The sequence below is a fragment of the Pangasianodon hypophthalmus genome, chromosome 12 (assembly GCF_027358585.1).
Source record: "Pangasianodon hypophthalmus isolate fPanHyp1 chromosome 12, fPanHyp1.pri, whole genome shotgun sequence".
NCBI lineage: Eukaryota > Metazoa > Chordata > Actinopteri > Siluriformes > Pangasiidae > Pangasianodon > Pangasianodon hypophthalmus.
Genome location: NC_069721.1, coordinates 16,664,129 through 16,674,125, shown reverse-complemented (window position 1 = coordinate 16,674,125; position 9,997 = coordinate 16,664,129). Strand labels below are relative to the sequence as shown.

The 9,997-nt window shown below is 38.6% G+C and overlaps 1 protein-coding gene across 2 annotated transcripts in view; it reads left to right on the top strand.

Moving 5' to 3' along the window:
• kif19 (kinesin family member 19) overlaps nt 1-9,997 on the top strand; it is a 44,411-nt gene that overhangs the window by 4,095 nt on the left and 30,319 nt on the right. For both annotated transcript variants that reach the window (XM_053238901.1, XM_026915829.3), the window contains exon 3: nt 886-966. In XM_053238901.1, coding sequence (XP_053094876.1) covers nt 886-966 — 81 coding nt within the window. The remainder of the gene's footprint in view (nt 1-885; nt 967-9,997) is intronic.

The window sequence follows — 9,997 nt, the reverse complement described above, 5'->3', positions numbered from 1 at the left end:
ACCTAGCCCTAATTATAACTGTACAACTTTGATCCAGAGCGCCTATAGCAATTATAAGGATTATATGGGGTCCAAAAAGTCCAAAAAAATGGGAATATGTTGAGCAACAGCAGCAAAAACATGATATTAGATATAGAGCATTAGGGTGAACTTGTAGAGCATATGTTGAAAATAATCATTACAAAATTAAGTATATGTAGTTTTACTCTCATTGGTTCCTGACTTTCCGGACAACCTGTAATTGTTTTATTTTTCTCATCTAACTGTGTGGATGCTCATTGATCATATAATAATTTAGATCTACATAAGCTTTCCTACTCTCCCATGCACCTGTACTCAATTCTAATGGCTCTGTTTCTACAACGCCAAAGTCAGTTTGTCAAACCTGGGTTGAATCTTCATCCTCTAAGAGTTGTGTGCTTGTTTCACAGTAATCTTTTGGCCCTGGACTGAATAATTCACATTGCCTGGTTCAGTTGCCTCTCCCTTTTCCTCTACAACAGCACTGAACTGGAGCAGCTCTCAATCATAGCAGCACCTTTGAACTGCTACAGAGAATATAGAGAGTGTGCAGGCCAATTAAATGACCAGATTGAGTGACTTCTTAAACTAATGTAGCCCGAATCAGGCAATATTCAGTATTGGATCCAGACCTTGAAATAGGAGATTTTCTCAAAATGAAGGTGACTCATGGTGATGATAATCATCTAAACAAAAAAAAGAAGTCATATTTTAGTTGAAATTTTGAATTATGCTTAGATATTTTTATTTGCTTCAGCGTTTCCGTAGCATTATTTTGTATTTTGTTTATTTTACTGGGTTTCTCAACTGGGAGTCTTTATTTCCTCCATACTGATGATGGATGCGTTCGTGCTTGTTTCCCAGGTGGCTTTGCGAATCCGACCTCTGAGTGATGTCGAGATAGAAGAAGGGGCTGCAATAGTAGCCCACCGAGTGGACGACCAGGTAAGAGTTTGGCGTCCTTATGTGTGTATTGGCAACCTGATTTTTACGAAATTCCAACCAGTGAAGGAGTTATGAGTTGTTTTTCTTTGATGTCATACAAAAGAAGTAATAAGAACAGGTTACCATTAACACCATTAACCATTAACAGCACCCTTACCTCTATTTTAAACCTTTAAATCTGTTTATATGACTTGAGTATTCTATTGCGGTCATCTTTATGTATGATTTATATTTTTGCACTATTAGCAGTTAGATTTGCTACCTGTTTCTTGGCACAACAAAGCGAGCAAAAGTTCTAGGATTGAGTGTAGATGTGGCATTTCTATCGGGAGTCTGTTGATGTTCTCTCACATGAGGATCAGAGTAGGATGAGGAAAACAGACCAGCATAATAAGAACACTGTCCAGGCTGTAGGCATGTTTCAAAGACAAGAATACATCAGCATGACCTTACGTAGTTTAATCACAACATGTAAATCACTGGCAAGGCACAAAAAAGTGTACAAAACTATTTATGTATTCAGATGCAGTTGAAAGTGCATGCCATAGATACAGCCGGAAATGGACCAAGTATTTCAAGGCCCAAAAGTAAAATGTAGGGTGGATCCTCACAGCATCAGGGTCCCTGGTTTGATCCTGAGCTCGAGTTATAGTCTGTGTGGAGTATTACATATCTCCTCGTATTTGCATGTATTTCCTCTGATTTCTTTCCACCTCCATACACGTGCTTGTAGGTGGATTAGCTATGCAAGTTTGGCCCTAGGTGTGAATCTTCGTGTACATGATACCCTGCGACGGATCCATCCAGGTGTATTTCTGTCTGCAGTTGTTTCTGTGATAGTCTCTGGGTTTAGGAGACCTGACTAGGATAAAGTGCTTACTTAAGACGAGTGAATGAAAAGTAAAACATGCTTGAGCAGCTCAGTCTGTTTGCTTCACCCTGTGCATTATTAAATTTGCTGTGCTCTTCTAAAATGACAATATAGAAATTAAGATATTTGTATATAATAGGTTGGTGAGAATGCAACATAGCTTCTGATGACAGTATATCTTTTCACTTATGACAATTTTCACTTTCCACAATGGCTGCTGGACCTTTTGATGGCTGTAGACATACGTCACACATGCTTGTTCCCACTTAGTTTTCCTATTTTTACTGTAGTTACTGAATAATTCATTGTAGTGACTGAATCATCTGCTTTTATATAAATAACTGAAGAATAAGCTAGAACTGTAAAGAGCTGCTGGTTGTTGCTGACAGGAAAATACTCTTTTGATTCTTTTGATCACTGAATTATTATATTTGTGTCATCATGACACTGAAGAACTGAATCAGAACAGATTGTGTGAGTGCAAGGACCATCATGACTAAACAAGTTTTTGTTAGTTCTAGTTCTGTATTGTTAGTTCCACAGCACAAGAGAAAGCACTTTCTGTAAAGCAATCATTGGACCTGAAGCCATTATCTGATCCATTTATGTGTTTGCTTGATTGTGGCTTGACCACTCAAAGGTCTCAAACAGAATTAAAGGTCTGGATAATAATATATCAGAGGTAACATAAGGTCTCTGACTGGAATATTTAACACATGACAAGAGGCTATGTAGGTGTCTGTTGTGTCATGATGCTACAGGTCAGGGCTGATTATTGCCTATATTTGTGGAATGAAGAGTGCAAAGCTCTGGGGTTTTAGTTATACGCACTCTGGGAATAAATCCTTTCACACAGCTGTGATCACTTGAGGTAATTTGCGATTGATGACAACAGTGGTGACGAGGATGATGCTAGGTTTGAAAATAATTGATCATGCGTGATGGTTGTTGCTGTGTTATTATTGTCTTATGGTTAGACAGCAGCATAGAGAGAAGGCAGGATGTTAATTTGTTTGATAATGTTTGGAGAAATCCAAATTAGTCAAAGCCTCAATTAAGAGCTGGTGAAATAGGCTTGTATTTACAAGGAAAGTGTGTAGTAATCATACCTGTGGTAAGCTCAGTTTCCAAGAAGGGAATTTGAAAAAAGGAAATATGTTAGGTCATTGTAATAGAGTAGTAGAGTATGAAATAATAGAGAATACGCACTGACAAGAACACTTCTGTCCTTGTGTCCTTGGATTTAAGCACCACAAATAAAAGGACAGATCGTGTTGTCTGAAGCACTTCAACTGGCTCATTTAACTGAGAGACAATATTTTTGTTAGGTATGATAATCACGCTGCAAAAAAGACATGCAGTTCTTTGTCTGTACCTTGCAAATAATTACAGAACCAGTTATCGTTGTGGACTGGCATCCTATCCAGGGTGTTATCCTCATCTCACACCCAGTGTTCCTGGGATAGACTCTGGATCTACCATGACTTTGTCATTTTATATATATTTATCAGGGGCAGACAAATCACTAGCACATACCTTGGACAAGCAGATTTCTATTAGTTATTTATTTGTATTTCATGAAAAAATCATTTCATGCTCTGTATAAACTTAATGAGCTTCACAGAAATGTTTTATAACTCTCCTGCTTACTGCATGCAGTCACCTTCGTCTATCAACAGTAACAGAAAAATGAAAACACTAGCCAGATTCGAATAATATCTTTTACATGAGATGCAAGGACAGAACATACCTCATAGCCTAAACATTTGCCAAAGTTTGACGTTTTGTCGAGAGCACAAACATGAGGATAATAATCATATACTCATTAATTTCCCTTAGTCTGTATTAATATCTTTAATTAATACATAGCTAACTAGCTCATGATATGTTATTATATTTTTTAGCCTAGTCGGTTTCAAGGCAACAGAAACATGGGGCTGGGAGCACAGTGGAGCTTTTACTTGCTCAGTAGGCTAGCTAATACATTATATGATATGTCAAAACCTGTTTACTAACAAAGCTTATAATAAAAAAATATTAAAATATTTTTTAAAAAATGCAAAAAAACAAAATTGACAAACAGACACATGGTGGCTTTAACAACAGTATTTATACACATAATCTACACTACTCTATGCATTAAATTTAGTGATTATAATCAGTTATATTGCAATTTCTTAACTGTATTATCAATCAGACATGCTTCAGTGTAATTACTTATTGTCTCTGGGCAAAAACAAGTTGTGTCAGTCAACAGATATGCACATGCACCGAGGTCTGAAATCTGAATAAAATGTAAATTAAAAAATGGTCGTATTACTTAAGGATCTGAAACGAGTCCCGAGTCTACTTTAATTACGTAGTGTATTTGTGTTTGTACAGTGGCTGGGGTAGTCTGTGTACATCAGAGGGCTTAAGAGTCCACAGAGCAAACAAGTTATGTGAGAGGTGACAGGATTGTGCTCGCAGCGATTAGCAGCACACACACAAGGGCTTATAGGTTTTGTATTGTGTTTGTGCAGCCACATGAATGGACGGGACAGAGAGAGACACAACCTGTGGTCCCAATTATTTCTCAATTACACACACACACACACACACACACACACACACACACACAGATACGCAGTACATAATAAAGCACTCAGAAGAATGCCTCAAAGAGAGCACAAGCACAGATTCATATTCATGGAAATGTAAATATTTTTGAAAATGTAAAATGTAGACACACAGCACGTACACACACAATAGGGCACCCAGTACTCCCACTGTCACATCCTGCCACCTTTTAATCAAAATCAATTAGCCAGATTTGTTGACTGACCAAAACAACATCATGAGTGTGGTGTGTGCAACATGTGCCATATGGCTCTGCACATCTTCAGGTAGGCTGAGCCAGATTAGCTTCTTTCACAGGTGACACACTCTACTCTTTGCCCCAAGAGGGAGAAGGCTGAGTGCGTAAGCCTCTTGAGTCTGAGCTCAGCCTTGGAGCTTTAGAGGGATTAGACTGCAGCCACCTGCTCCAATCCACCTGCGCAGCTCACCTGATACACAACACTGGCACGATGCTTCATAATTCTCTCATAATTCTGGCACAAGCTTGTCTTCAAACTTTCATATTATACGTTTGATTGGTTTGTGAGATCATTATGACGTGAGGCTTGAGGTTAGTTAGAATAACTTTGTGCACTTGTTGATGATGTTTGGGATTTTAAGAGGATTTTAATTAGGTTGGTGTAAATGCAGAATACCTGTGGAACTACATCCTCCAGTGATGATAAGATGTTCCTAATTACGGAAACCCCAAACTTGCTAGGGCATGTCTGTACCGACTCTGAGGATGTAGAGTTACAAAGCTGTCATATGGTTTCCTGTACGATCCCCCAATGAGATGTTGTCATAGACATGACTGAGCTTTTATTAAGGTCTTACTCACATGACAGCTTTTGTCTATTAATCTTCATAAATGTATTATGTCTGTTTATAAAACTATTTTACAGTAGGCAATCTCATATGCTTATGATAGTGCTTTGCAAATATGAATTTTCCTACAGATGTATTTGTATTTATATAGAGCGCTGATGGTGCCATTAGCTGTTAAATGTCATGTGGAAGGAAAGCGGAAAGGAGCGCTAATGTAAACAAGCAGTGCTGAGTTGCCTCATTGATATGCATCATCAATGTGTAATGTCACACAGGGAAGGTCTGGTCTTCAAGAGTGAGATAGGGTGTGTGTGTGTGTGTGTGTGTGTGTAGGGTCACAGCAGAGATGATGATGTCATTTTCTTACCTAAGAAGCTCTGTTTACAGGCAGATTAACAACTTCATCTGTCAGAGCTTCACAGAAATACAAAATGCTCCCTCATATGGGTCTGCTCTTACTTATTTGTCGTATAATTGTGACCCACATGTACTGACCTATTTACACAATTCCACACTTTTACTATGTTATGATGTTTACTGTGTTTGATGTAGATTTTACTATAATAATTATTTTATTTTATTTTATTTTATATTTCACTCTGAATACCAACTAGATACTAAACAGTATTATTAAATGTTTAGTTAAATTTTATTTTGAAAAAAATAAAATAAAATAAAAAAAAAGAACCCAAGTTATTACATTATTTAAAACCAACATCCAGCTTTAAAAGTATCAATATTAAAATGATCAATATTAAAATATATTGAAAAATATTCATTTCTACAGTATCCACCTTTGTAAGTTTTCACTATTAAAATGCTGAATATTTATCTAGGTTGAAAATTATCAATATCAATATTATCAATATAACACTGATCATATTTCTCTGTTACAAGAAAAGACAATAAAGTTTAAAAGAAGAATAATAATCCACAATACAGTGCTTACATCAAATCTTTTAAATCAAGTCAAATTTTATAACTGTAACACATTTTCTATGGTTTCTTTTCAGATTGTCATATACTACACACACACAATACAATGTGAAGCCATGGTACATTGGTATATGGTTCAAAACCACTGACCCGAGTAACACCGTAAATCCGTGTAGTTCAGTTGTATATTTAATTGTAGATATTTTCTGTATTTTATTACACAAAATACGTTGAAGCAGTTGAAGCGGATGAAGCAGAAGTTGTTGAATGAAAACATATAGACAACCTTCATTTAGAATACAGACCAACAGGAGAACGTTCTTTCTTTTCACTGTAACTAAATTCAAGCCCAAGCCTTGCACTAGCAGAATATGCCGTCAGTGATACACAGAGTTTGGTGCGACTCGGTGACTGGCAGCTGTAAACACAGTGGATGGAGTTTGGAGGTTGTGGCATTGTGTGTGACGGATATCCTGTTGCTTTTGGGGGCTGTTAACGGTAGTCATCAGTAGGGCTACTGTGCTCTCTGTCTTTCTTTATCTCTTTCTCTCTCTCTCTCTCACACACACACACACACACACATACAGATGCACACACAGAGGGGAAATGGTTTATAGGGAGGCCTCGTTGTCATGGTGATCCGTAGACAAGGTCAGAGCCATTGTTTGTTTTCTTTTTTCCTCCCCTCGTACAGTGGCATCAGCACTGATGGACATGACAGACAGAGAGAGGAGGAGAAGAGAAAGAGCTCGAAACATCAAACACTATCTGATCCTTATGAAAGTTTAAAGATCCGGAGTGCGCTACGTTACAGCCGTAAAGTTCTCACAGTCAGGATTCATCGATAGCTTACTGTTAAACTTTGTGGTAATGTGGGATGTTTGGTATTGTGTCAACCCAAATTCCACTGACCTTCTGATTGAAATAAGTCTGCATATAGTTTGGAAATGTTGAGCATAATATCTTCATGGGTCTTCATATCCTGCATTCACCAGCAAAAGTCATTTTACAGGAAAATCTGGACTGAAACAGGAAGAGCTGTGTGTGTAAGTGACAGACACAGAGAGAACAGCGAGGACAAATAGACAGAAATATCTCAAACATCTTGGCCTATAAAACAAAGAGCTGCATTCATCTGGGCTCAGCATGAACTTCACCTGAGAACGTGGCAAATTCCTCCCTTTGTAGGCAGCAAAGCTACCTTTCCGAGCCGTCTATATTCAGTTTCTGCCGTCTTTCATCTCCTCCTGTTTCTGGGAGCAGATTCAGATTGCGCTCACCTTGAGGTGGACAATACTGAGTAAGACAGAGAGTCTGAGCAGAAAGGCAGCCAGTTTACTGCCACTAGGGCTGGCGGTCATCTGTCCACCCAGATTAAAGAAGTTCTTTTCCACTCTAATTCTGGCCTGTTCCTTTGAAAGCCCTCTTCTTTTCTCTTAATCTAGCCAAATGTTCTCAGGGACTGTGCTCAATGGTCGTGCTGTTGTGGCCTGGCATATTTCGGAGCGGATAATAATTACTTGTCACAAATTGGGCCAGCGAGGGCCGAACGAACAGTCTCACCAAATAGTGTGTGGTGACTTTTATAGGTTTGGTGTTTGAATAGGCCCAGAGCTGGAGCAAGGAATAGCACTGCAAACAAAAACGGCCTTCAACAGGCATGATTTAGGTTCGGTCCGGGCCAGGGAAATGCTGACAGTTAGACCCAGAGCATTTACAGGTTTACTCTCGGTATTGTGTTTTTTATGGTTTGACTGCACTTCGTTTCCCTGTGCTTCTCTGTAAATGTCCTTCATTGCAGAATTCTCTTTTTGTTTGTTGTTTATTATGGGCGGTGCATTTCCACAGCTCTTTAGCTCAGAACCTGGATTCCTACCATTACCTTGGCATCTCTGTTCTTGCGGCAGTTGAAAATTGATTAAAAACAGCTGTTATTATTTGTAACAATTATGGACTGTTTATTAACTTTCTCTGAGCTTTCTGGCAGGAGTAGTCTTCTCGGAGTAGCTAAAATTCTAACAAGTTCACAGGAGCTACTGAAAACCAAGAATATAAACATGGTAACTCTCGCTCCTTTCGGAGGCCTGACAGTATTAAAAACGGGTGAGGAAAATATGCCAGTGAATGTAAGGAGCCTGGAGAGAGGGGAACCAGGTTAATATGGAGTCATTAATAGACTGGTCTGAAAAAAGCCACAGGTTGACACTTTGGGGGGGGGTTCCTCAGAGTGGACTGCTAAATTTGTCCTCCTTATGCACTACAGCCTCTCTCCCTCTTTTTCTCCTTTCACCCACTCATAATCAGATAAGATGGGCTCTCGTGATAAGATGTAAAAGCTGAGGGGGTTGAAAAGGCTTCTCCTGGCATATAAACCCTTCTCAGGCCAGCTCTGGTAGAACACTCCAGCTGCCCACGATTAATCTGTACATTCATCCATGATGAGTGCTCTTATTCAATCATTTGGTGTTTAGATATCTGATCAAGAGTTTCTCTTCATGTCTGCGTGGGTTTAATCTGGGTTCTCTGGTTTCTTCCCACCTCCTAAAAACATGCAGTAAGTGGATTGGCTATGCTGAATTACCCATAAGTGTGAATGAGCATGTGAATGTGTGTGTGCACGGTTGCCTTCGATAGACTGGCGTCCCATCAGGGTGTATTACTACGTTGCATCCAATGTTCCCGTGATAGACTCGGGATCCTCCGTGACCCTGAGGATGAAGCAGTTACTGAAGAGTAGTGAATAAAATAATGATAAACATTTTATCTGAGCATATAGTATTTTATCCTCAGTATCATTATCGACAAAAGATGTGTAAAAAGTTCACCAATATGAACTCAGTTATGCAAGGATTTGTTTGCTAAGGGTGTGATTAAACAGCAATCATTGGTGCATGCTATCACTTTAGATAAAGTCGCTTGTTTGATGGTGTTGGCATGGTGTAACTAGGGACACAGTGAGGTTGGCTTGTATTAGACAAACTCAGAGTGCACATTTAGCAGGTGGACTGAAGGAGAGATGAATTTACTGAAGGAGCTTCTGGCCCACAGAAAAATAGGCATCGTTTGAGAACGTTTTGAGTTCTGAAACTAAAGCCTCCCAAACTTAAAAAGTACACTAATCTTTTTACAATATGTGCATAATTTCAGTGAGAAAGTAAAACACAATCATACAAATCATTCACCGCATGCAAACCCAAGCACAGAAATTTGCGTTGTTACAATATTTGATAAATAGAGCTTACAGAGCTTATAAGAGTTACTTATACTTACAGGAGGTTTTGTGTTTTTCTGGGCCTGTTGTTTTTGCTCATTGTGGTCTTTTGTGTGTACGTGGCCATCACAGCATCTAGGTCTGATATTACTTACTGTATTTCATTTTATTACATAGCAGTATTACATATAGAAACTGAGAAACTTCACCGGTACTTAGGTGGACAAACAACTATCACTTTATAACTTTTGAAAAAAAAAAGCTTTACAATTTCTCATGAATTATGTTTTTTTTTAAACACTCTACATGACTGTTTACTCCTCAGTGAGTAAATTATGTAGAATTTTTGAAAAAAAATAAAAATCAGTGGAACTCATTTACTTGCTTTTTATACCAAGTTAATTATCAAATATAAAATGAGATGGTGTTGTATGCGTGGATGTTGCACGCGTTAGGAGGGTGTTTATGGCCGGCTGTATGACCAGCGTATTATTTAATGGATCAGCCTGTTCTCTCTGCGTGACTAATTAACGCATGTACACAAGCCCCAGGCTGGCGGCCTTCTGCTCAACCAAACAGGAAGAGAG